This window comes from Megalops cyprinoides, chromosome 10, assembly GCF_013368585.1.
Source record: "Megalops cyprinoides isolate fMegCyp1 chromosome 10, fMegCyp1.pri, whole genome shotgun sequence".
Taxonomy (NCBI): Eukaryota; Metazoa; Chordata; class Actinopteri; order Elopiformes; family Megalopidae; genus Megalops; species Megalops cyprinoides.
Genome location: NC_050592.1, coordinates 35,784,990 through 35,812,565, shown reverse-complemented (window position 1 = coordinate 35,812,565; position 27,576 = coordinate 35,784,990). Strand labels below are relative to the sequence as shown.

The following is a 27,576-nucleotide window of genomic DNA, read 5'->3' as shown; positions in this document are numbered from 1 at the left end:
ATGATTAAAGGGAGACTGCCGGTCGGACAGATGTCTTCAGTCGTAGCCCCAGCCAAGCCAGCCAACACCATGGGTCCCAAGGAGGTGGAGCTGATACTAGTGAAGGAGCAGAATGGGGTGCAGTTCACCAACTCTACGCTTGTCAGCCCTGGCCAGACCCACCCCTCAGGAGAGGAGCGGGAGACCTGGGGCAAGAAGATTGACTTCCTGCTCTCTGTCATTGGCTTTGCAGTGGACCTGGCCAATGTCTGGAGGTTCCCTTACTTGTGCTACAAGAATGGTGGAGGTGAGATGCTTAATCTGTCAGAGCAGACAGGACTAGAGGGAAATAAAGATTTCAATAACTGCTGAATGGAGAGACTTTTCCCTGAATCAGGGAAGTCATAAAATGGATACTTTTTTCCAGGCATCAAAATCAAATTACCTATAATTGCTGTTGTAAAAGTGAATTTATTTTTGTGCACATGGTCCTTTTACTGTGTTGGATGATTTTTATTTTACAAACAGCAAAGATACAAGCTCTGTCACAAAGCAATCCACATTAATTTACTGTATCTGTTTTATTTATTCAGTACAATGACAACTAATCCAATTTACAGATGAAGAACAGGTCTGAAAGTCTACATGGCCTTAGCCTCCACACTGTGCCATGCCTGGTATCCAGTAATTTTGAGTGAACATTTTTTTGCACCTTCTGACAGGCTCACATCCCATGTGATGTGTCATCATCCCATGTGATGTGTCCATCATCCATCCATTTTGCATAAAACCAGCTCCCCACAGGTGAATTTTATAAAGTTGATTGAATCATGCAGTGGAGACCAACATTGACACCTGAATACTCCAGGTACAATAATTTGTTAGCTTTACTGATGGAAGAGAGATGAGCTTGGCAGTCAGTGGCATGACAAGACCAAAAACATTCTTTTGACACAAAATCCACTGTTAGCCATTTTGACTTTTTTATTATTATAGTGATATGTATATAAGGATCCTCATAAAGTATTTTACATAAAGATATTTTTGACAACAATGGCACCTGCACTAACACAAAACATTTAATTATCCTTTTGAAATTTGTAGAAAAAATGCTTTTAGTACCACTGAAAGCTTAGCATTTGTTGGCACGTCTGTGGTGTGGTGATTTTATCATTGTTGTCTTTCCAGGAGCCTTCCTTGTCCCCTACCTCTTTTTCATGGTGATAGCTGGGATGCCTCTGTTTTACATGGAGCTGGCACTGGGACAGTACAATCGAGAAGGAGCAGCAGGTGTTTGGAAAATCTGCCCAATATTTAAAGGTATGTACACCTCCTCTTTTATGATGCCCTCTGTGATCCTGCTCTGAAATGTCCAACCAACTTCTGTGGACATGATTTTTCATATGTTTGTGTTTGTTGATGAGAGAAATGCATATTTATCTTTGAAAAAGCAAAATGGATTCCCACTAATTTGCTGACAATACAGTTCTTTTGCTTGAATCAGCAGTAGGGTTTCTATGTGGAATGTTTAAATGGCAAGAGGGACTCATGTGTGGGTGAAATTTATTTATTTTCCGGACTGATCTCCGCTATGCTTAGACATTTGTAGCCCAGTCTAATCCGCAGACATTTTTATACCTTAGTATTCCTTAAGTTTAGTTATTTCATTCAAACTACTTACGCAACCCATACATTTCAGAACATATACTCAGTACAACTTGCGTTACCCTGCATTGTTGAGGGGATATTTGGGGCTTCTGGTATTTTTAATGAATACTTAAGTTACAAAATATCCCTTAGCTCAGTTAAATTTACTATACGATTAGCAAGGGTTGTTACAGACAACAGCTTTACCTTTGGATTTTAAGACATCTTATTGGACATTAATTGGACTTTAATTGGGGCTCACTGATGATAGAACATGAAGTTCAGAAAAGAAGAATGCAGCTCCAAACTGATGTGGTTTACTATGCAATAGGCAACAAGTTCAGTCCACCTCTCTTCCAGAGACTTCACAATAGGCTGTGCTTGACTGCTGAAAGACAGATTTTATCTGTTGTCAGAATGCTGCTGCTCAGTCAGAGAAGCGAAAATTGGCTTTTAGTATTAGCCGTGTCTTCCGATCCCTGCCTGTCCAGTGCGCATTTTCTGCCTCCCTTCCTGTATTTATCAACACATCAATACACACAGTGGGGAAACCATAGAATTAAAATGCTATAAGAGCGTGTCAAATGAGCGCAACCTTTCCTGTCACTGTGAAACCGTCCTTCATCACCATGCTGCTGTTATGCGAGAGCTCCGGTTCTGTCATTAAATTTGTGCACTGAGTGTTTGGATCCACTCACACTTTCTGAGAGTCCTATTCCTCAAAGTGCACGGGGACTATTATAACATTTAGGCTGCATGGTGTTCCTTTCTGTTATTTGGAGGTCCTTTGTCAGCTCAAGAGTTCTGTTTGCAATTGAAATGTTTTGGTTTGAGAAGGAAGGCATCTTAAGCGTACCTATATCGACCTTTCAGATTGATAAGAATGTATGCAGACAAAAAGCATTCACATTCAGTGAGTGTGTGTGGAAATATATGTGTGTGGGTGTGTACATGTGTGATTTTATATATATATATTTATATATATATATATATATATATATATATATTCCTGAAAGACAAACAGGATGGTTTGTATAGCTAGTTTACTTCAGTTCAGTTCAGTTCAATAATCTGATTCATTACATTATTGTAATTTAGCAGATGCTCTTCTCCAGAACAACTTCCATAGTTTACAATTTTACATGTTTCCCGTTATACAGCTGCATATTTACTGAGGCCATACTGAATCAAGTACCTTGCCCAAGGGTCCAACAGCAATGTCCCAGCAGGAAATCGACCGTGCAACCTTTCGGTTATGAGCCCTGATCCTCACCACTATGCCACATTGCTGCCCAGTTCAGTTCAGTTCAATTCAATTCAATTCAATTCAATTCAATTCAATATGCCTCCACTGGCGCAATTTAAAAGGTAATGTTACAGGAATATGCTCAACACATAAAGACACAACCGTATAAAGATATGCCATTTAAATTCTCCACATACAATGCAAACACAAACTGTGACAACATGATTGCAGGCGTCTAGTTTTTTAATGGTAAGTGCAGAGACAACATTTAGATGCCATGGAAAGTCCAGGTTGTGAGTGCAAAGTGACTGAGAGCAATGATTATGTTCATGCATGGGTTGGTGAAACATTAATACTGAGTATGTCTTTAGGGATGAATGTGGCTTTTCACCTACTGGTGTTACCCTCGGGAAAGCAGGACTGTCAACCAAGGGGGAGGACTTAAAAGGCAATGTTGAAGACATGGGTGTTGTCATCCAGGATTAAGGTGGCTTTATTGATGTTCATAGGCTTTATTCATGGTCATAGAAGAGAGTCAGGCTTTTCTGATGATAGTCTCCCTTTCTACAGCTTGGTAATGTGTGATGCACCCAGCTCAAACACACAGCGGCACTCCAAGGCCACTTTCTTCACTGCCCCTCTACACTGGTACAAAGGCTCACACACACTTTCGGCTCAAGCCCTGTTGCCTCCTTGTTTCAGTTCTAATAACAGATGGATTGTATCTGAGATGTCTCTTATTTTTCACATCCATTTTCAACATCCTGTTCTTCTTTACTGAAGTTCTACCGAGCAAGGTTAGATACATTGAATAAATAGATAAGACAGATAGGTAGATACACAGATCTATTGATGTATGTATTGAACTGGTATCCTATTCAACTGATACTGTTTTTTGTGTGGAATCCAGGCCCAAATAACAAGATTTTCATTTTTTAGCTTTTCAGACAGTTTTAATCTTATTTTGCCTTCTATTTATTTTTGTCTTTTTTCATTTTATCCTCTGTGAAAATGTTTCAATGGTATCTGATCAGCACAACTACTGAATATGTTAATTTATATCTGCGTGTTTTAAATTATTCAAATGAGTTCACGGGAGGTATTTACACACCAGATTGTAACTGACATGGCAAAAATATAATTTTTCTCAATTTTAAACATCTAGATCTTGTATTTTGAGCACAGAACATTGTTTTCTTGTATTGTGTATTTATGGCAGGATCTCTGCAGCTCTAACTTTAAATCTGCCTTCCGCTTGTCTTAAATTCTTCAGTCAGCCTTTCTTCTGTCTTCCCAGCTCTGTCAGACATTGACAGAGCTCACTGAGGCTGTGCAAATTTTGACGTTTTAATCACAAGCTTGGCTTTCAGAGTGCCTGTCACTCTCAGAGAGGATTACAGTAATTATGTTGATAAACATGTTTGTTTCCTTGAGATCAATGATTTGAATGGACAAGGGATTACACATGTGGCGCTAATAGACTAAATCCACAGAACAAATATCACTTCAAGGTTTAAAAGGCTCCTTTGAAGGAGTGTGTGCTGATTGTCAGTGGCGCTCATTAAAGTTTAGTTTAAGTTCAATTTTTACTTTAGTTTATTTGCACTTGAGAAACAGGACTTAAAAAAATAAAAATATGGGCAAGTGAGGTAAGAAACCCTATCAGGACTCATAAGGAAGTACAGAGGAATGGAATACGTTATGTAATTATACAGACATCACGAAAACATAAACAAAAATCTACATTACGTTCCATACATTCACAAGATATTGATCAATATGTGCATCACACACGGACTAAAGTAGAAAAAAGAACAACAAAATCAATACAAGTTTCAAACATATGCTAAAAAACATCAAAATGAGTTTACTCAACTGACTGATTGGTCAATGGGTTTTTTCAGCAGTTCTTAATAAACAGATAATGAACAGCTCAGAAGTAGCATGCTGTGAAAAGAGTGTGCTAATCCTTACTGTAATGTAGTGTAATGTACTGTGGCATTTCAAAATTTACTAAATTTACTATTTTCAAGTTACTGAACAAAGGGAATTATTTTACTTGTAGGTTGATGGCAGAGATTCTGCTCTGAGCAAGCTGAAAAAAATCAGAACTGAATCAAACTGCAGAGCAAGTGCCATTGTGAATTTTTGTTATTGGTGAAATGAGACTGCACCCCCCAGTCCTCACTCTTATGTTGTGAGACGACTTCTCTCCTGACCCCCTGTGGTGACCCAATTATGTGTGTCTCTAGGCGTGGGGTTCACGGTGATCCTGATCTCCCTGTATGTTGGCTTCTACTACAACGTCATCATTGCCTGGGCCCTTTTCTACCTGTTCTCCTCCTTCACGGGGGATCTGCCCTGGGTCCACTGCAACAACACCTGGAACAGCCCCAACTGCTCCAACCTGTGGACCTTCAACAGCACCTCCAACAACACCCACACAGCCACTCCCGCGGCCGAGTACTTTGAGTGAGTTGTGTGGCCATGTCTTCATTCAGGCGACGTAACCTGGCCCAAGGGGTCATTTTTTGCTGCCTCAGTAGAGTTTGGTACCACAATGGAACATATGTCCAAGACCATAGGTGCTGTGTGCTTGCCTGGGAGCAAACCTTTGGAAGCAGAATGTATTCTAGTATGGCCCGGATGATAATAGATATTTCATGGAACATTTGTCAGCGAAAGGACACTTCCATATGGAGCCTAGTGAGATAGGAAATGTAGTCCTCCATAGGAGAGAGATCTTACTAAATTCTGAATCATTACTGTATATGCCGTTTGCAAAATATGCTGGGTAGCAGAAAATAACACGGGAAGGGTAGTCCACTGTATTCCACCATTTATTTCCACAATTTTTTATGTGTTTCTACCATTTATTTCTCTGCAGTGAATCCATACTGTGACACACTGTGTCTGCTGAGGAGTAGGAATGACATTTTCTCATAACTGTTTAAAATCTTATTTTTATAACTTCATTTTCATCATTATATGTATGTGGGTTTGTGCTGCATACAGAATGAGTACATTTCCAAATAAGCAATACTGTCATTATGACATTATTATGTCTTTGTGTTCCCCAGTGAGGCTGTGAACTGCCTCTTTGTGAGATAGTAACTGATTTACTCTTTGTAAGCAGTGGGAGAGCAGCAGCTGCAACCTGAATCCATGCAGATTGCACATTAATACATGAAGAGCATCAAGCAAAGCTCACGACCACAGTGGCTTTCCATTGATTCATACCAGGCTGAACATTGCCCTAAACCACTGTGCCCAGTCATCTTCTGGTCAATTAATAAACCAAACTGGAACCAAAATATCTCATCAATATTTGAAAATCAGTAGTCATATTTTTAAAATCATGTCTATAAACATTGATATATTTATTTTTGTACTCACTTTATTAATTGTTCAAGCCTAGTTCCCCTGATGCATGTTTGAGTTCTACAATAATGCATAATAATATTAACATCAGAGGGCATTTTTCAAATTATCACAACCAACATCCCTCTACAAGATCTGGCTGAGTTTTACAGAAAAAAGTTCATTTTCTCATTATGATATAATTACTTCTCCCATTGTGGATTGTACAGTAAGAACGGTTAACTTTCATTACATATTCACTGCTGTTATAATAGTAATAATTTATATGGAGATTACATTTAAAACAAATTGGAGATATTCAGGAAGGTTAGAGCCAAATCGTAGCATTCCCATTCACAGTGAATAAGCTCTATTAGCAGTAATGTAACATTCAAATATCACATGACATATTGCTTAATGGATAACCTCATAAAGGATTATCTCCATAGCTTATCTATTTGATTTTATCCTTTTATGCAGCTAGCAGTTAACAGAAGCCAATCAGATTCCAGTGACTTTTACTGAAGACACAGCATTGGTGCCCTAACCAGAAATTGGACCTGCAGCTTTTGTTTCAAATTTGCATTTGCATTGAGTCTTTTAGCAGATGCTCTTATCCAGAATAACTTACAAAGCAAGAGGACAAAGTGCACCAAAGGAAGTGCACATAACACACTGAACACAGCCGCCAACATGTAAATGTGTGAGTCCCTTTCAGGTTACAATCTGAATTTCCTAACCATTATGCCAGTACCTCTCAACATCATCATCATCATTCTGATCATGGACATTATCTTCAGCTTGCTAATAGATGCCTGCTCTCTCTCCACAGACGAGGAGTGCTCCACCTTCAGGACAGTGAGGGGATTGATGACCTGGGCCCCCCCCGCTGGCAGCTCACCTCGTGCCTGGCGGTGGTCATAGTGGTGCTGTACTTCAGCCTCTGGAAGGGGGTCAAGACCTCAGGAAAGGTGCTCTTCATCTTTCCCAAAATATGTCTTAGTTATGTGTGGGAATCGTCCATCCAACAACTCTCATTTATGTGAGGAGTCCATAGTAAGTAAAGAAAGTAAAAAAAATGCAAATAAAAAATATAATGAATTTCTTCAGCGTACACGCAACTGAATTTCCTTACCTGCTTCTTCACCTTAAAATAATTGTCTGTGGAATGAGTGGGGCAACTGTCTGATGTTTTTAAGAATTCAAATAGAGTTTCCAGGGGGCAGGGAAGGAGAGGAGTAGAGGAGTAGAGCTAGCAGGCATGCCCGTAACCAGCTATGAGGTCACCAAGGTCCAGACCTTGGTAATTTTTTTTGAGCTAAAAATAAAATTTGAAGCTAAATACAACTGGATAAAAAAATCTGTGGTTGAGATCTTCTCCTCTGAGACAAGTACATGCTTAATTCAGTTTAGAATTGTTATTTAGTGTCCGCTGTGTGTGAGAATTGTGAGAGAGGGCGCGAGTGCAGCCCCTTGCATCATCAGCATTTCCGCTGACAGCAGCAATTGGAATTTACGTATGTTGGCAGCAGTAGGTGGCTTGTGTGTGGCAGCATACCATTTGGTAAGACAAAGCAATTATGGTTATGCCATTATTGAAGGCTATTTCTTTCATATTAGTAGGCTAGCTAATGTTTCACACAACACCATTGATTAAAAAACAGCTTATGTAGGCAACAGTATCAATAATAGTAGGCCTATGAAACATTTCAAAGCCAAATTTGGAAATGAATATAAATGTATAATGATAGCCTGTATTCATCATTAGCCTGTAATGGTGTTACTCTCAAGCATTTTTCTTTTATTTTTATAGTTAGCTGAGGTTACAAATAACCTTAGCTTAAGTATCATGCTTCATACCGTAGACCTATGTATTTTGATGCTCTAGAAAATGTTCTTTCGATTTTTTATGTGGGGATGGAAGGAGGCAATCCCCAAATACAGAACCCATGAGAGGTTATTCAGTGCAATCCAGTTCAGATGGTGTACCTTACAGTTAAAGCACAAATAAAATTTGTTTTTTGTAAATAGCAACAGGTCTCTTTCTATATATGTAATGTTTATGTGTAATTTTGACACCCCCCCCCCCCCCTCCACTAAAAAAAAACTTAAACACCAAACCCACCTCCGGACCTCACTATTTTTCAAACCCTGGTTACGGCCATGCTAGCAGGAGGCAGGGGTGGAGAGGAGTAGAGGAGTAGAGCTGGCAGGATGCAGGGGTAGAAGGTGAGGCCTGTGTTTTGCGTGTGTGTTCCGGATGCAGGTGGTGTGGATCACCGCCACTATGCCCTACGTGGTCCTGACAGTGCTGCTGCTCAGGGGAGTCACCCTTCCTGGGGCCATGGATGGCATTAAAGCTTACCTCAGTGTGGACTTCCTACGACTCTGCGAGGCCCAGGTGAGCTCACCCCCCAAGGCCACTCTGGAGCTGTGGTTGCAGATAAATTTCAAGGCGTGGCCAGAACCGTCACTGATCGCCTGAAGCACCTGTTTGGGTAATGTAAATGAAAAAAACAACAAACATGGAAAGATTATATAAATTTATATTTATATATATATATTCACTGCATTCCTTCTCTGATATGGCTAAAATGAATACACTGAAAATCACTCAAAAAAAGAAAAAAAAGGGAAAGAGATGGATATCAATTGCCTGTTAACAGTCTTACCTTGAGGCAAGTGAGTTCACTTGCTGCATGTTAAGATGACCTCATGGAGTAATTTTGATTATATTTATTTATTTTTTCAGAGAGCTCATTTTGTTTCCATTAAATCCTCTTCACCAGCTGCGGAAGTTGTACAAATATCACATTTGCCTTAAGAAAGACAAGAGAACATGCAATTCCCCCCCAAGCACATATGACTAAGGACTCAAAGCAACAATTTGAGAATTAGATTAGACACATGCATGCAGCAGCAATTTGCAAAATTACCCTGTATTCAGAAGTGTCTTTCATCTTTGTGTTGAATGAGTTTCCTGCAATTATCTCTAATAACAGCTTTTTTCCCCCGTCTTTTGTGCCGGTCCCTGGGCTGTTTGTTCTGTAGGTCTGGATAGACGCTGCCACACAGATCTGTTTCTCTTTGGGAGTTGGGTTTGGTGTGCTAATAGCATTTTCAAGCTATAACAAATTCAGCAACAACTGCTATAGGTAAGGCAGAGCCCCGTGTGGAAGCCCTAATCGAGCAGGCACCACATGCACAGCTGAATTACAATACCTTTGAAGCCCCTCATAAGGCTTTGCTTTTGTCCCCCCAGCCAGACTGCAGAAAGCACTGAAAGTCTGATATAGCAAATGACTCCCCCACATGTTGTCACATGGTATGGTCAGCTGTCATCAAGTTTCAGACATCCTCTGAATAATTAAGCTGTGCAACAGGTGCTGCTCCACACTGTAACATTAATTTTGGCAGAAAGCAGAATGCTAACTCAACATGCAGAGGCACAATGCTACTCTTAGTTTTTTTTTTTTTTTAACCTCACATGAGAGAAATGGAGGATCATTTGTCACAGTAAAAAATTTCAGTCCCGGTCACTCACAGAACAGTGCTAAGACCAAGCAAATGTTCAATCGTTAGTGTAATCAGAGCACTGCACATTTTTCCCAGTGGTACAGGTAAGTTTCAGACATGTGTGTTTCTTTTCTCAGAGACGCCATCATCACCAGCTCCATCAACTCACTGACGAGCTTCTTCTCGGGCTTCGTCATCTTCTCTTTCCTGGGGTACATGTCCCAAAAGCACAACGTGGCCCTGGATGAGGTGGCCACTGACGGTGTGTACCCCATGGGCCCGTCTTCAAACCATCAATGGGCTGCACGCTGAAAGCTGCCTGTGTCCAAAAACCGGTCATATTCCCTCTTTAATTTTATCAGTTGGTAATGGCCATTCTACAAGGAAAGATCTGATCATGGTTTCCTGACACACCTACTGTATTGCAAATTTCAGCTCTCTGCTTTCAAAGTGGATGTTGGTGTTGATTGAAAATCAATAGTAATCAGCAGGGATGGAGGGCACAGCATGTTCAGCCAATATGCAGGGAGGACCCTGGAATGTGAAATGAAGGAAAAGCTATCTGATACACGGTTAGCCTTCCTTCTGTTTGCAGTTTTTAAAACATGCTTAATTATCACCCAAAGATGGTTAAAACTTCATTTGATATGAAGGCTTAGGTGGAGTGGGAGAAAAACTGACTGGTTCAGGTAGTCAGAAATCAAGTATCCATTCATTCCTTGTGACATTTGAATGTGACATTGGGAAGGTCGATTTCTCCACTGTGAAACAGGTGGATTTTTTTGACAAATATGCCTATTAAACAGTCAGGTAAAGAAGAGCATATAGAAGATGACTGGTCTGGGAGTGTGTTAGCCTGGTCTGACACCAATGCTCATTCAACTTGAATGGTTACACTTCTGTTCTGGAAGTCACTGTGGATAACAGTGTCTGTTAAATGAATGAAGGTAACGTAATGAAATGTTATGCCTTTTATGTACAGGACCTGGACTTGTGTTCATAATATATCCAGAGGCTATTGCAACCTTACCTGGATCGTCTGTTTGGGCTGTCATATTCTTCATTATGCTGCTAACTTTAGGCATTGACAGTGCTGTAAGTACATGATTAAACTTCATCTAATCCATTCAAAGTGTGTGGGGAGATTGCAGGCAAATAATGTAGATGACTGAATGTAAAATTCTAATTATTAGATAGAATCATATGTTAATTTGCTTAATTGATCAGCTTAATTTTGTTATTCACTTCTTTGGCTGTAAGTGTTCCAAATATTGTTCCAAAACCTAAGAAGTTTTTGCTGCTATTTAAGTTGCTGAATAAACACATGCAAGTGAGACAGTGCAGGGGCACAGCACCGCTAAGAAGAGGGTGTGCGACAACTTGGTTTTGCAAATGTGCTTACCTGTGAGACTGAGGTGTTGCTCTGCCCATTTCAGATGGGTGGGATGGAGTCCGTAATCACAGGACTGATAGATGAGTTCAAATTCCTGCACAAGCACCGAGAGCTTTTCACGCTTTTCATTGTGGTGTCCACCTTTCTCATTTCCCTCTTCTGCGTCACAAACGTAAGTGGCTGCTGTGCAGCTTCAACATCACAACAAATGAGGTTGTGCTGTCAGTCACAACAAATTACGTCATGCTTTGGTACATTTGCTCAGATCAGGTTACACTTATACTGATATATACTGAAGCAATTTAGGTTAGGAAGCTTCCTCAATATTACCATGCAACAGTAATGTCCTGCTTGTGAGCCAAGCTTGCAACTACACTATATGGACAAAAGTATTTGGCTATACCTGTTTTTCCCACCAGTGAAGGGCAATCTTAATGCTTCAGCATACCAAGACATTTTGGACAATGCTATGCTTCCAACTTTGTGGCAACAGTTTGGGGAAGGCCCTTTTCTATTCCAACATGACTGTGCCCCAGTGCACAAAGCAAGGACTATAAAGACATGGTTTGATGAGTTCGGTGTGGAAGAACTTGACTGGCCTGCACAGAGCCCTGACCTCAACCCCATTGAGCACCTTTGGGATGAACTGGAATGGAGATTGCGAACCAGGCCTTCTCGTCCAACATCAGTGCCTGACCTCATAAATGCTCTACAGAACGAATGGGCACAAATTCCCACAGAAACACTCCAAAATCTTGTGGAAAGCCTTCCAAGAAGAAGCTGTTATAGCTGCAAAAGGGGGACCAACTCCATATTAAAGTATATATATTTCAATACAATGTCATTACAATGTAATGGTCAGGCGTCCGAATACTTTTGTCCATATAGTGTATCTAGTTACAAGAAAGGTTCACTAAGCACAGTTAATGTCCTCTGCATTACAAAACTTTTCCAGGCTCTGCTTATGAAAGACTTAGCTGCCTGAAACCAGCTTGAAATGTAAAGAAAGAATTTTACCTCTGAATTCGAAAGTTGAAAGTTTAAGGTTTAGAATGTCACCAGAAGGGGCCCCCTTCCAGGATCCCACCAGCGGGAGATTCATTGACCCCGCTGTACTGTCAGCTTTGTGTCAAATGCTCTCTGTCTCCCCAGGGAGGGATCTACGTGTTTACCCTGCTGGACAAATTTGCAGCAGGGACATCGATTCTCTTTGGAGTGCTTATTGAAGCCATCGGCATCGCCTGGTTTTACGGTAAGGGTACCCCCCTCGTTCTTCATGGCCAGAAAACCTGATGTGCCATTAAGCTTATGATTGGATATGATTGGACGTGTGGCTGAGGTGCTCCAACAGTGTTGAGTCTAGTTAAGGAGCAGTGCAGAGTCACAGCTGAACGGCCTGTCTGCCTGCTGTGCCTGTCTCCCTATGCACCTACATTCTGCACTGGTCCTGAATGGATCATCCCAGCGTGTGGATCTCCATTATTAGCCACCAATACAATAAAATGCATTGATAAAAAAACATATAAATCCCTCCTCAGTAGCCTCAAACTGTTGAGCTGACAAATTTTATCCAAATGCTTATCGTGCTGAGCGAATCAGTTCATCTCAGTAATGTAAACCATATAACTCTTAGGGTTTCTGTTATTTATTTATTCTAATATATTTAATTATTTAAGATATACTACTACACTTCATAGAAATGCAAAACTTCTTTAATCTGTTGAATTGGTGTACGCACTGATTTGACATTATTTAGTGCTCAGGGGCCATATGGGTTGTTTGGTCATAGTTCCAGTGCAGGCCTGTCGACCATGGGAGGATATCAAACCTGCACTGGGAACCCAGTGCTGCCCTGGGGGAGTGGGCGACCTTTTCCAGACCTCAATCACTGCTGACAGAGCCCCACAGTGTCTGCCCCGCTCTGGCCTCCAGTCACGCTGGCTTCTGCCTCCGTCTTTGATAAGAGCCTTAGGGGACCGCGGACATGCAATGCGATGGAATAAGGAGAACCCATGAAGAGACACTGTACTCCTGTTCACCCCACAGAAGCAACGTCCACACGCAGTTCACACATGCAGATGCCCTGTAGTGTGCATATACACAAAGCCAATGTGAAATGGCTCTCATATAGGAACGCTTAAGGGCCGATTACTGTAGTGTTAGATTATGTTAGTGTTAGTGTTAGATTACAATTTGCTTCTCATGCAGTTCAGCTCAGCTTTAAAAGCTCTCACCTCTTCCCTCACGCATCAGGCTTCTTACTGCAGGCTTTTCCACTGCATGTCCAACCTGCTCCCTTGCATCATATGATCAGCTAGAAAGGCAGGTATGTAGCAAACACTTTCAGTCCTTTCGTTCATCAGATGCAGTATGCAACCAAACTACGGGCTAACAATATTGACATTAAAAAGAGTGTAGAATCTGTTCTAAAACACAAAAGTCAGGGGACTACTGTTAATTGAAATTGCTAATTTTGCTAATTTCATCATAATGCCAAGATCTACAAATCTACAGAAATCTAGCCAGCAGTGTGTAGGACACTAAGCCTTTTTCACCAAAATGTTTGAAATTTATATTTTCTATAAGTTAATTGTCTGGTACCTTGCTTGTTCAGATGAATGTTTCTATGGGTTACTGAACCCTATGATCCAGGTTCACTCCTGGCCGTGTCATCAGGTGATGATGACCAATTTGTGTTAGCCCACAGTGGCAGCAGCTAACACAAATTGGCCTCATTTTCCAGGGTAGAGAAGGGTTTTCTGTGTCCCTATTGCCTATTGCCTGTGTGCCTATTGGTCCCTCACCTGACATCAGAGAGATGTGCCTTTCCCTCGTTTGGCACCTGCTCTCCTCCTCTTGTTCTGCCTTGGTGAGCCTGATGTGTCCAAATGGTGATACCAAAGCCAGGGTGCATGCACGAGAGGGGAGAAGAGGAAAAATGTTTCTCTCAAATTAGTGCCACCTTTCTGTGTATTTAGATTAAGTTCTCAGGGTATCTCTTCCTTGTGTGGTTCCAATGTAGTAAAGGGCATTATTCATGAATATATGAACACACATGAATGAACTTTGACCAGAAAGATTATTGTTGGGATTATGTCTATTTCTACATTTGCAGATCTCTTTTTAATTTCTTATTTATTTATTTATTTTCCTGAAATTGGGTTAGCCATATTCTGCACCCATTGGAAAATCTGCATTTTGTGTATCAGTGTTTTTGCATGTTTGTGCATATCCACAGATAATTCATGTAAAGAAGAAGGATTTAAAAAGTTAAGAGGTGCTTTTATTACACTGGAGTTTGTTTCTTTATATCCATAAAATATATAATTAAGATGTAAAATATTTGATGTTTAAATTATTAAAACAAAACTGTTCTGACATTAAGAGCTTGTATATTACATTGATATCATATATCATAAAATAACTGCCTGCGGAGAAGTGTCTTCTTAATGTCAGGTTTAGTTTAGATTGTAGAGGGTCAGGTGGCTCCTGCTCCTTGTCTGCCTGAGGGAGTACTCTCTGATATCATGCAAAGAGCAGCAGGAGGAGACTCCCCTCATGTGACCATGCCTTTGATCTCACTGGATGCCCTGCTTGAGAGATGGGGGAGGCAGCTAGCTCCACTGATGAGTGTGTTTTTCAGGAGTGGACCGCTTCAGCGATGACATTCGGGAAATGATTGGTCACAGACCGGGCCTGTACTGGAGGCTGTGCTGGAAGTTTGTGAGCCCTTGTTTTCTCCTGGTAAGCTTCTACAAATAAAGAGGAATGTGTCCTCTGATTCATTGACTGTGATCATTCATGAAAGATTTCACATAAGCGCATACAGACATGTGTGTCATGATTAACATGTACTCATTTTAGGCCTGGTTTAGCTCATTTTACGCAGCTACTAGGATTCCTGCTGAAATTGTACCTCAGCTCAACAAGTTAGATTTCACTGTGTGTCAGGGCTTATTTTTTAACTCTTAAGGGGGCTGCTATCATCTTTGTAATAGGCTTTTAGTTTAGGGTTAGGATTTCACAAGCCATGAGGGGCTGCCAACAATCAAAAATAACCATTTAATATCACAACATTCCAACAATAACCAGCTGTTTTCTGTAATCCATATCCTGTAGAATTGCAGGAAAACAGTGGGAGAGCTTTAAAGTTTCTGAAAAAGTTTACAGGGCTCTTCTGACGTGAGACACAATGGCAATATATCTGAGTGACTAACATAAATATTCTGTACATGCTGGGCAGAGCCTGCAAGATTAGGCTGAGGATGAGTGTTCTGATCTACCCAATCTATCCATAGATGTCTAACTACCATAAGAAACAACGGAAGCATGATATAGATATAAAGAAATATTTGGGTAGCTTAACAGAAAAAAATGGTGATGACATGTTCTGATGTTGTGGTTACTGTGTAGGGCTAAATCATTGAAATCACTGATGAGTCAGTGCTTCATGTCCTCATAGGGCTAAATCACTGAAATCACTGCTGTGTCAGTGCTTCATGACCTTATAGGGCTAAATTGTTGAAATAACTGCTGAATCAGTGTATCACAGCCTTATGGGGATAAATCCCTGAAATTTCTGACTCTATTATAAATTTACATAGAGTGATTCATGGGAGCAAAACATGAAATTCATACCTGAAGTGCCTCTGTCAATGCAATGACATCTGTGATTACTCAACCATTGGTTCTCAGTAAATGTTTTTTCCATTTTCATCCCTGTGTTTGTAGTTCATGGTGGTCGTCAGCTTTGCGAGATTTGACCCTCCTAATTATGGGACGTACGTGTTCCCACTTTGGGCTAATGTGATTGGCTGGTGCTTAGCGGTATCCTCTATGACAATGGTGCCTGTCTATGCCATCTATAAGCTCTGCACGCTACCTGGACGCTTTTGCGATGTAAGTATGTCATGTTCAGCTATGCCACATAGACAACCAGAACATATATAGCTCATGAATTTGAGACCAGCGGTGTGCTGCCTATTCATCCTCTTTGAAAAACAATGTGAAAGATGAAGTTAAATCCAAAGGGATGTCAGCAGATGTATTCCTTGAAGTATATTTCTTGTGATGTAAATGTAAAGTGGTTTTTGAAGGTTAGAATTGAAGCTCTTCTAGTTTCATGATAGTAATCTATGTGTTTATTTGCCTAACACATAATGTTTTCATTGTTTCATTTGAGCAGGATGTTATACTCTATATTTTTACATATGTGTTCATGAATGTACAAAGTTGAGTATAACTTTGAGTGAGAAATCCACTATTTCCTCCACTGTAGAGATTGGCTTACGCCATCACTCCAGAAACTGAACATCACTTGGTGGAAGGCGGTGAGATTCGGCAGTTCACGGTAAGTTTAACACCTTCTCTGGTTCAAGGAATTTATTTTGCTACAGAGCATTGGGTTTTGCATGTTTTTTAAATTATGTAATATGGTGTAGTGCTATAGCTAAGTAGGCATTCTTTTTCTGAGGTGGCTTGTGTGTTAACCTTTGTAATGCTTTGGGTTTGAGGGAAGATGAGGTATCATTAGGATACCTTTGTGTTTTCTCCATGCCTAATGCTTGGGATACCTCAGAAGAGCAATTCTGGCTAAGTGTGCAAGGGAACGTTTGAAAGGATATTTCCTTTCATGGTTTGGACTGAAATCTACCAGATCAGTTCAGATGAACATTGTGGCTCAGAAAAGTGTCACCTCTCCCAAACCGCCTGGTCAAAAATATAATGACCCAGGCAGCTGAAGTTAATGGTTGTTGTGATATCACTGTTGTGACAACACCTGTGTATGTGTGTAAGTGTGTGTGTGTGAGTGTGTGTGCTTGAGTTTTGGGGGCACTAAAAAGCAATTTTAACTGCTGCTTATGGTACACATTCAGTAGCTACTTAAGATGGTGGTCTAGGATGATGATGCATCTGGGACGCAATCCATGTTTGTACAGTTTGTGCAGTGTTTGAACTTTTTCTGAACCAGGAGTTCATAGGTCACACTCAATATGGTAGACAACACACTTTTAAACAAGTTTGTACCACTTGTTAGCTAAAGATGCTGGCTGAAGATGGCTGTAGTACGTGCTCGTTTAAGATGCATTTGTTCCTAATCATGAGCCAAAGATGCCCAACATTGAAAGAAAATACTATCATAAGTGTTGTCTAAATTCACAGTGAAAATGAAACTGACTGAACGTGCCTGTGTTGTACTTTTGAAAATTTACAGATGATGTTAGCAAGCCAGAGTGGGCCCTAATTTTCAGTGGAAACTAAGTACAGGGAGCAAAACATTTAGTGAAAATTGATCTGACAGCTTCGCCAATGTCCTGTATTGATCTGTAGCCCCCAAATGTGCTGCTTTTTTGTTAAGATATGCTTGTACATAACAACCTGATTTATTGGACGATTGGTTTTACCCATGCATTTATTTACCTTATACACTTTCAGTTCCTTGCAGTCTTCTTTGTTTTGTCATTATAAATAAATCATAGCTAAGCTCCTCAGTGGCTCAGATGTTAAGGCACTCTTCTGGAGTACAGGCTGAGCCCTGTGGAACAGTTCTGAAACCACCTGTGTCACTTGCCAACAATAACTGAAAGCTCAAACCAGCAGAACAAACTGGCTTCATTCACAGGGGTGGCTTGGCTGGGCAGGGTCCACTCCTCTCATCAATCTCAGGCTCCCTGTGAGTTGCCAGGTGGAGCGAGCGACTTGGATGATTTGATACTCCTGATTTGCATGCCATTAAAGAGCTGCAACCTATGTGAAAACCTACCCATGTGTGTTCTTAAACAGATGTGTATTTTTTATAACTTCCTGTTTGAACAGCTCCATCACTGGCGAGTGGTCTGACTTCTGGAGGCAAGAGGGAGGGTCATCTCTCCATCTGAAAAGAGGAGGCACGGCAAGTTCTCTGTACTGTGAGTTCACAAGGGCGAAATCTGTAAGTGCCAAAAAAAAAAAAAAAAAAAAAAAAACAACTAGATGTTTTCTCTGTAATTGGAAGTGTGGCTGTGCATTGACTTTGATCACAATGTTGTTGACTTGCGTCAATATCAATCCTGATTCTATATACAATGACTGTTATGATGGGCGATGTTGTGACCCAGTAGTGTATTCTGACCTAAGTTAGACCTGAGGCTAAAGATCATGATCGATCGAAAATGGTCAAAGATCTTCATAGAGATTTGTACAGACTTATCATTCAATGATATTGAACATTGCCAATGACAAATAAAAAAAATGATCTGGTGATGAAAGGGTTTGGGTATAAACATAATTGAGAACATCAATCAGTTTAGTCAGTATTGCACACATATTAAATCATTTTACACATACACTATTAACCTTTTCATAACATTTCACTGTAAAATGTCCTAATATTTTCATACTGCACCAAAGTATCTTCTTGCTTATACTGCAGTCACCTTCTGTTCATTGTCTCCTGCTGCATGATAGTGGTTATAATTCACCTCCCATAAAGCACAGTGCACCCCAGTGCTGCATCTTGGATGGGCTTTAGTTTTCATTTTGATTATCCTTTATTGGCCTGAATATGTTTTTTCCCCAAAATGTACATTTTAAATATGGAAAACCAAACTCACCATAAACCTGCAGACATATCAAAATTGTGAATTGTGAAAATTATGAAGTGGTGAGAGGTGGTCCCATCAGCCAAACCAGCACCAGGGGATAGAGATATTTAAAATATTTATTGTTTAGGGGCAGAAACAGGGCCTCTGCAATCCTTGGAATCTATAAGTGAATGTGAAGATATGTCATGCCATGTTGCACGTTGGGATGGGGGGCGCCATCTTGTGAGGAACGCGCTCAGAGATGGAGAAAGAGAAAGAGAAAGAAAAGGGACCCTACTGGGAGAAATTAAATCGCAATGCCAAGCAATGGTGTTTGGACAAACTAATAACAATAAATAACCTAGATCCATATGACTTGGCAGCCCAAGACTGGATTACAGACCCCAATGCACTACCTCCACTCACATATCTGAACATTGTAAATGATCTCGTTTTTGGACTGAGAGCATACACTTGCGTGAGTTTAAAAGTTATAAATCCCTAGAAGCTCATGAAGTTTTGCAGTGGCTGGGTGCAAGATCTGCTAATTCACAAGCCCGCAAGCTGCGAGAGCACAGTCATACTCACAAAGGTAAGGTGGCACTCCTCTTTTTGGCCCAATTATTAAACCAAACAAAATACAAAACTTTCAAAAACATTCAGAAATGTGATTGTTTTATTGAGTCATAGGCAGTGGGTTTGATCAGTTGCATTATTAATAAAAAAGATTTGCTATAATCTTGGACCTCCTTCTTACTGCAGCTACCCACGCCATCCAGCGTCTTCTCGTTACCTCCTCAATCTGCTTCCCATTGTGTTTTTTCCACATTGGAAAGGCGAAAAAACGTATTCCATTGTCCAGTTTTCTCCTTGAACAATGGTGTGACCTACTATGGCAGTTCTTGATGCAGCAGCACTGACCTACATGGCGATGTTTTTCAGAATCACGACAGAAAATCAAAACACAGCCTCCGGCTCCCGAACAGAAAGGCAGCGGGATCCTCACAAGATGGCGTGTAAACAAAATTCAAAACGGCGTGACGTCAACTTCACAGTCTCTACTCAAAAGCATCCGACCACTTTTTACACAATTCAAATTCCACAGTGCTTTGCAGGACAGCCAACACCGATTGGAGGATTTAACACAAGACTGATGGCAGTTCAGAGTAGGCCTGCACGATATGAGGAAAAACTGCGATGTGCGATAACATTGTTCAATATTGCGATGACGATATGACTTATGATAAATACACAAATATTAAACATAAAGTGTGCATATTAGCTACACAGTTCCTATGTCTTTCTGCTTTAATAGGTACTCTGCTAACATAGACCCCAAACATTGAATAGTCTATGCCCACTGAATAAAGAAATGAAATAAATGATTTTGAACATGCTTTTATTGAACAAACTGCACATGAATACCCAACCAATTAAACAGAACATTAATTTAAATATAAGACATTATAACTATAAGAAATTGAAGTTTAATTTCCCCTGCTCCCTTTAAAATATTTTCTTCTAAACCAGAGGTGCCCAAATTCTTTCCTATGAAGGGCCAAAAATTAATCTGGATGGAGGGCTGTGGGCCAAAAATACATGTTGATGTTATGTGAAATTAAATTACATTAAAATATATTATCTTTTATAGAAAATGAACACTCTAAATATAAAATAAAATGTCAAAATAATAAGCAGATTAAAGAGTAGTGTTTTAACAGTAATTTTATTAACTTGCAGAGATGATTGTCAAAAAAATAAAGCATCCATATGCTTCTTTTTGGGAGCATAAACATTTAAAAGGAAAGACACCTTTCTGACAGGAAGTGCATGCAACTCAAGGTGCTTTAGAAAATTTAGTTGAAAACAGCTGTATTGTCCACCGTTGTAATCAAGAGTGGAAATTTGACTTCAGCTTGAAAAATTGACAAAAATATAAAGTTAAACATCATAGTGACAACACTGAATAACAAATCAATATTGGATATTACGTTTACATTGGGAAACGTTTAAGTTACACATCAGAAAATGCCCCCGTATGGAAGCTAATGAGCCAGAATATCAAAATGTATTAACGAAAATTAGCTTCTTATTCACACGGTCACTCAGAACGATTTGGTAATTTCGTTTTATAGTAACGTTGGCTAACTAATAACACCAACAACGGATTATTGGTCGGAAATACAACAGAATCCGATAACCCGGGCTGCCAGGTTTGGCATACTTATTTTTGACTAATTGGTAGTGATTTCGCACTGACTTGTGTGACTGAAATGGCAATAGTTTAGTTTCCTTACTAAGATCACGTCAACTTAGCTAAAATGCATGTTTTATTTTGTTATTAATTTCAACACTCGTTCCTGCGCAGGAATAGCCACGGTTTGTTTCCAGTTAGCACTGTATTGTAAGTAAACACTTGACAGAGTGGAGTTTTAGTGCTTTTTCCAAAGCGAACCTTGTCGGGAATCGGTTTCGATAGCATGTAACTCGATTTCAGGTTTTTATGTGACATCACTTGAAATCACACTGGCAACCCTGTCGAAAAGGCCGACTGTAGTTTATCACAAAGACACGCTTCTTGAGTTCATATTATTTCCTATTCAACCAGCGCTCGCTACGCCCCTGCCCCTTTCCGCTCATTGGTGGAACATCTGTGTTAAGAGGTGCGTCATCTTACCCGGAAGATCGTGACGGCGGGAGCGCATAGCCCTTGGCAGGCCAAAACAAAGGGAGCCGCGGGCCCCAAATTGGGCGGCCCTGTGATAGGTCAAACGTTGGCATGCTGAGTGTGAATGCATGACGCGTGTAAATAAAGTGATTATTCTCATTCATCGCGTTTCAGGCCGTCTTGCGATGTTTTTATCGCACATATTTGACGATGAAAATACAATTTATAGGTCAGCACTAGTTCAGAACCATGCCCCCTTTTTTTCACAGATGTTTGCAAAAAGTAAATGGATTTAGTACAATAACCAAAGTTTTTGGCTATTGCATTAAAACCCCAAACATGATTGTTAACACATTCTATGAGGAGTTAACAAACTTTTATTTTCCATTAATGAAGATGTTATATATATATATATTTGGTTTTATAAAGTGTATTTTTGCTAAAATTGTTCTTTTAAAAAAGCGGGTGGGGGAGGTGTATTTAGGCCAATATGGTATTTCAGTTTTCTATTTTATTTTCATTCCGCATTGTCTGTCATAGCTACAGAAACAGAACTACATGTATTGTATACACCCTTGTGTTTATGATCTGGCTGGTGACAGGACAACCCAAGGTGGAGGACTTTGGGAGATTCTGGTTTAATACAACAGTAGACAAAAAGGAGGAAGGAAAAGAGTTGGTTGTTTGCACGTGTGGAATCCCACAATTCATTGCTGTCAGTTACTGTCAACTGATCATTTTTGCTGAGCTGAAAAGTAAACTATAATACTACTTACATTTACTTTCTTGTCGTGGCTTTGTTTGCAAGTGCAGGACTGCGTTTCCATCACTACACCATTAAGATTGCTTTAATACTTGATAATGGCCTGTTTAGTGGATGCAATACGCCTTCTCAGGGGGAAGCAGCCTATTGTCTTCTAGTACGGCCCATAAAATAGTCAAACACACCTGGGTCCACAGTCATGAAGCAGGGCTGGCCTGATATTGGAGAGATCACAAGCACACAGCTTTCCACTGCTCTGCATTTATGCATACAATTCACCAGGTATCCATCTGATGTTTCCATGACACATTCATGAAACACATGCTAAATGTGGACTTTTTTGAGCTGTTCTCATCACCGTGTCCTTCTCAATGTCTGGTTGCACCCATCAAGCAGCTCCAAATTGGGAGCTCCATGCATGCCACCTTCCCTTCTTTCTGTTGGCTAGCTGTCAGTGTCAAGTCATTGTCTAACATTTACAGTATTATACTGTATAAACTACAAAAACATACATGTCTGCATGTGCACACAATCATCTTACAACACTGCTCCACCAGAAAAAAAGATATGAATTTAGATTTATAGTTGGGTTGGTTTGGCCAATAATTTTGCTGTTATGGCATGTTTTCACTTGGTTTTAATATGACATGATATTTTTTACTTGTGTTATTGTCTGTAATGGTCTGTAATTGTCTGGTATTGTCTGTAGTTGCTTTACAATATTTGCAGCAGGTGCAAGTTCATTATCCATACTGCATTGCGAGATACTGATAGTGCTCCAGGCCTTTTATCCTTAAAAATACCTCTAGCCCCTAAAAGTAGCTGGCTGATCCCATTAAGTACAGTATAGTCTCAACCATTTTTATTTTTGCTTCATGCAAATTCCCTTAGATAAAGTAACATGCATTAGATTTTCTGCTTTCAGAAAATGCAAGCTACATTTATGCTATTTTCATATCTATATGCTATATATATCTTCATTTCAAAATAAGCACAGAGTGAATTAACCAACTAACAAGCTAACACAAAGTGAAGAAGCTCAGAGGCAACCCTCTCACACTTGTATCCAACAGCACCATGTTGTTTAGTGGCTAACTAACAACTGTAAACAGTTCAGAGGGTGTTGTGAGGGTATTTGATGTCACAATTTCTTAGTGTGCTGTCCACTGTAAGGTACTGAATGCCTAAAAGCCCAAGAAATATAACACTGCCTTTGGAACCTTGGACTGTGCACTGCATAATCCAGGAATATGTGGCGCAGACAGTTTTATGTCTTACATATTGCTTTGTCTTCACTCCTATGCTGAAGTAATTTTTTTGTACTTTTAAGACAAAAATCAAAAGAAGCAAGTTTACGCTACAGTGCAAAATTCCATTCTATATCTTTGAAAGCTGATGAAAAATATGATTGTGATTATAGTTACAGAAGTTTAAATGTAAACATAATCCATTACGTTAATAATCTGTGTACTTCAGAAAGGCTTGCCACTTAGCTGCAAATGTTCAGTCAAAAGCTAATGTCACTTTAAATATATTCCAAAGCTGATGCCTTTGTTTAATTTAAAATTTTAAAATTAAAGCTTTGTTTCTTGTAGTAGTATTAATTCACCTCACTCCGTTTCACTGTTTTGCACAAATTAAATTTCCCTTGCTCTATTCATACATATGATTTTTACATCTACAGTAAATGCTTTCCATGTTTCATCTGTGTTTTGGTGAATGATGGTGGCAGCACATTGTTAATTCAGGAAGGGGGATCCGTGATGTTCTGGCATATGTGCCCAGGGATCAGATGAAATTGAATTAGGCCTACACATTCATAAATGTACATGTGTTTCGGTTTATAATAGCATTTGATAATTATCGTCTCTTGAACACAGACATTCTACATGTAGATTGAAAACCTTAAAAACATGCCTCTTACAATTTAAAGTTTTCGAAGATTGCCAAGCATATCTTTTGTTGTTATTGTCGCACCGATCACCTTGAAGGAAGAACAATCTTATCAAGTATAGCTTCGGTTGCCAAGAAATTTATGACTATTTTGTGTCGTTGTCAAAACTGCCAAAGCTGTTGTATACACTGGTATGTTGCTCTGTATTACTGTAACCACACAGCATACTGAACCTTTTCATGCTCTGTTGTAGGGTCTTTCATGTGCTGACAAGAAAATTCTGTCAATGTTTGTCTTAAAGATACATTTGGTCTTGAAAAGGGTATGACACACCCAGATACAATCTGTTTAGCGACCAGATGTTGGTCATTTCCTGGCATCCGATCTTACCGATACGGTATCAAATTCACACCAGAAATTCTAAATGCTTTTCAAAATGGGTAAATGATATGCTTTGCCTCCAGCCACCTAAAAATGTAACATGTCTATGAGTTATGCCAGGATACACCAGTGTGTGGCTATTGCTCCGCTTGCCTACCATCTCAAACATATAACCTCTCTCTGTCTGAAACACAATACGGCAGACAGTGCTTTAAAAATAATTAAAAAATGAATTGCTGAATCCATCTATTTCTGTGAATGTGGTCATAACAGCATAGCGTAACACATATATAATAAATATATATTATATATAGTTATAATGATGTGGTATGCATTTGAAAAGGTAACATTACAGAATTTATATATATATATATATATATATATATATATATATATATATATATATATATACATGTTTTCTGGGAAAGTTGGCTGCAGTTTATAGTGCTTTTCAGTAGATCTAATGTGAGCATAAGCCCATTGTCTTTGTATGAGATAAAGTGCAATTTCTTGCTGATTCTATTCAAATCATATATTCAGCTGTTGTGAACAGTACTTGTTATATTAGCCAGTACATGTCTTCATAGCTTATTATATATACTGAAGATACTGTATTTCAGTAACTGTTTGAGTACTATATGGTTTTTTAAAACTGAATGTTTTGTATGATGTATCACATCTTGTTAACACCCAAATAGTAGCTTAATAAAACCTGATATAAACCACATGCCTATCCAAATGGTTCTCTGTCATGGGCTTTAAATTGCAAAATGAAGCTGAAGGAAATAAAATTTGGAAATAAAACTGTACCCGTCCTTAATATAAAGTTCAAAAATTCATCACAAATACAAACCACAAATGATGAAGCGAAATAAAGGGAAAACTTCTTTTTTAGCACCAATTTTAGGGTATGCAGGGGCAGCACTTTGCCTGAAAGGAGCAGAACACATCTTCACAATCAGGATGTTGCAGTGTAGTAATCTCACCTTGCTTCTGTTACGAGGGGGTAGTGTCTCACTCACACACACCAACACACATACATTCTTTTGTTTTGGTTTTTTCTTTTGGCACCTGCTGCTACATCACTACGCAGCTGACGGTCCCTTGAAGAGTGGGGCTACCCCTGATTGCCTTCATAGGAGCTCCAGGTGATCAAAGGTGTGGTGGAGTTTGGCGTGGGAACGGCGGCAAGTTTAAACCGAGCAAGTGGTTTGCCTCCAAGAAAAAGGAGGGTGCGAGCTTGATCAACTCGTGGGCACGAAGCCAATTCAGTGTGTGAGCTAGAGATAAAAGTAATTAAAGTATATGCGCATTTTGGGTTGGTGAAATAAAAATAATGACGGCATGCCAATGAACCACACCGTGACGGATGCCAACACCATCCATGTTCCCCCACGGGCTGAGGGATTTCTTTTTGCATTTCTGCATGGTGGGTGCTAACACTTTTAGGAAAAAAGAAAACGATAAAATAAAATAAATAAATAAAATAATAAAAACAAAACTTGAACATATACGACGACCACGGAGCTGGCCGCCACTGCGGGGCAAGACCAAGCTGGCCCAGACTGACACCAAGAGCACGGATCCGAAGGCAACAGGTAGGCTCCAGCCCTTCCGAGGGCTGTCCGGTGCCAGTTTTATTTTGAATTTTTTTTTCCTTTGTACATATACACTACATAACAACGAGCCGGGGAAATAGCGAGTCTGTAACACTTCACATTTTCATACATGACAGAGTAGATTTCAGCAAAGCTGTTGTGCCAGGAAACAGGCGGACTCATTTGAAGTCAAGTCAGAGACACCACATGCAGTAACAATGGGTTATATGGCCTATTACCAAACCTCAGAGTGAGAGACACCATATACAACAACGCTGGGTTATATCCCATTGACTATCCTCAGAGTCAGAGACACCACAAGTAGTAACAGTGGGTTATATCCCATCATCTATCGTCCATTATCTAACTGAACTAATCACTTGGGAATATGCTTTCTCATGCATTTCACAGTAAATGTCACAGAAAAATAAATGACAGAATATTTGCTTTGATCATTTTCTGCTTCCAGTGTGGATTGTTTTGCCACAAATAGTGTTATCCATTAAACCTGATGAGACAGACTGCATTCCCCTGCTTGTCAGATAAAGCTGTCTCATTCTGTCTGGAACCAACAGCACAGACAGGTTTTGCCATTTGGTTGAGAGGAAAGAAAACAAAACACTTTTTGGAAATATCAATGGGACTCAATGCATATACTGTGCGCATACACCACATTGCTTTGACATTTAGACTAAGATACAATGCCTTTCCTGTCATTCAACTGAAGAAAACTCCAGCTGCAGAAAATGGTGGGGATTTCACATTGTGTCATTCTGATGTTGACATTACTGATATTCTTGGAGAGGGGGTGTGTGGTGGATATCCGCCTGGTCTGGGCCAAATGGACCGAGGGTCTTTCTTCACATTTTGATGCCAAGTCCTCACAGAGTCTGATGTAATCATGGTTGTTTGGTTTATTGCATATGGTGATCAATCATATACAGTAAACCGGGTTGGTCCGCAGAGCAACAGGTGTATATGCGGTGTGTATACATTCACAAACACTCCCCAATCACTCCGCCCTCCCCTCAGCCTACATCCATCCTTTATGCCTTTTCTCACTCCTCCTATCCCAGACCACAATTTCCAACTCCTCCCAGGCTCCTCCTTCAAGATCATCGCATTTTCCATTTAATACACCATTATTTAATTTTTAAGCTGTTACATTTACCCCGCCTGGAAAGTCCCATAAACTCAATAGTCATTAATTGTATATTATTTTTAAACATAACACTTCTGATATTTCCCATTATTTCCACTCCACACCTATATGATTTTTAAAAATAATTAAATAATACACAGCATATATGCCTGGAATATTACCATTATTTCCAGGCCCACATTTAAATAATAAAAAAGGTTAAGTAACTCAGTTAGCCAGACCGCGGTGCTGCAGACTATAAGAAGGCACACAGATGTCTATGTGCCATAAGCTACAAGGTTAGGCCTTAAAGCAAAGGGTTAATGTAAGAACTAGGAGATGGGCCACGAGAGCAAGACAAAGAAGAATTAAAAAGTGGCAATACTCATAATTTACATATGGGGTATACACTTTATCAAAAATTTTCC

The 27,576-nt window shown here is 39.8% G+C and overlaps 1 protein-coding gene across 1 annotated transcript; it reads left to right on the top strand.

Moving 5' to 3' along the window:
* Positions 1-25,653, top strand: slc6a3 (solute carrier family 6 member 3). Its single transcript, XM_036539597.1, has 14 exons — positions 1-286; positions 1,168-1,299; positions 5,125-5,344; positions 7,065-7,203; positions 8,499-8,633; positions 9,284-9,387; positions 9,886-10,010; positions 10,731-10,843; positions 11,185-11,313; positions 12,294-12,393; positions 14,785-14,885; positions 15,873-16,040; positions 16,420-16,491; positions 25,549-25,653. Exons 1-14 carry the CDS (start codon positions 1-3, stop codon positions 25,651-25,653), a joined length of 1,929 nt encoding a protein of 642 aa, XP_036395490.1.
* The last annotated feature ends 1,923 nt before the right edge of the window (positions 25,654-27,576 follow it).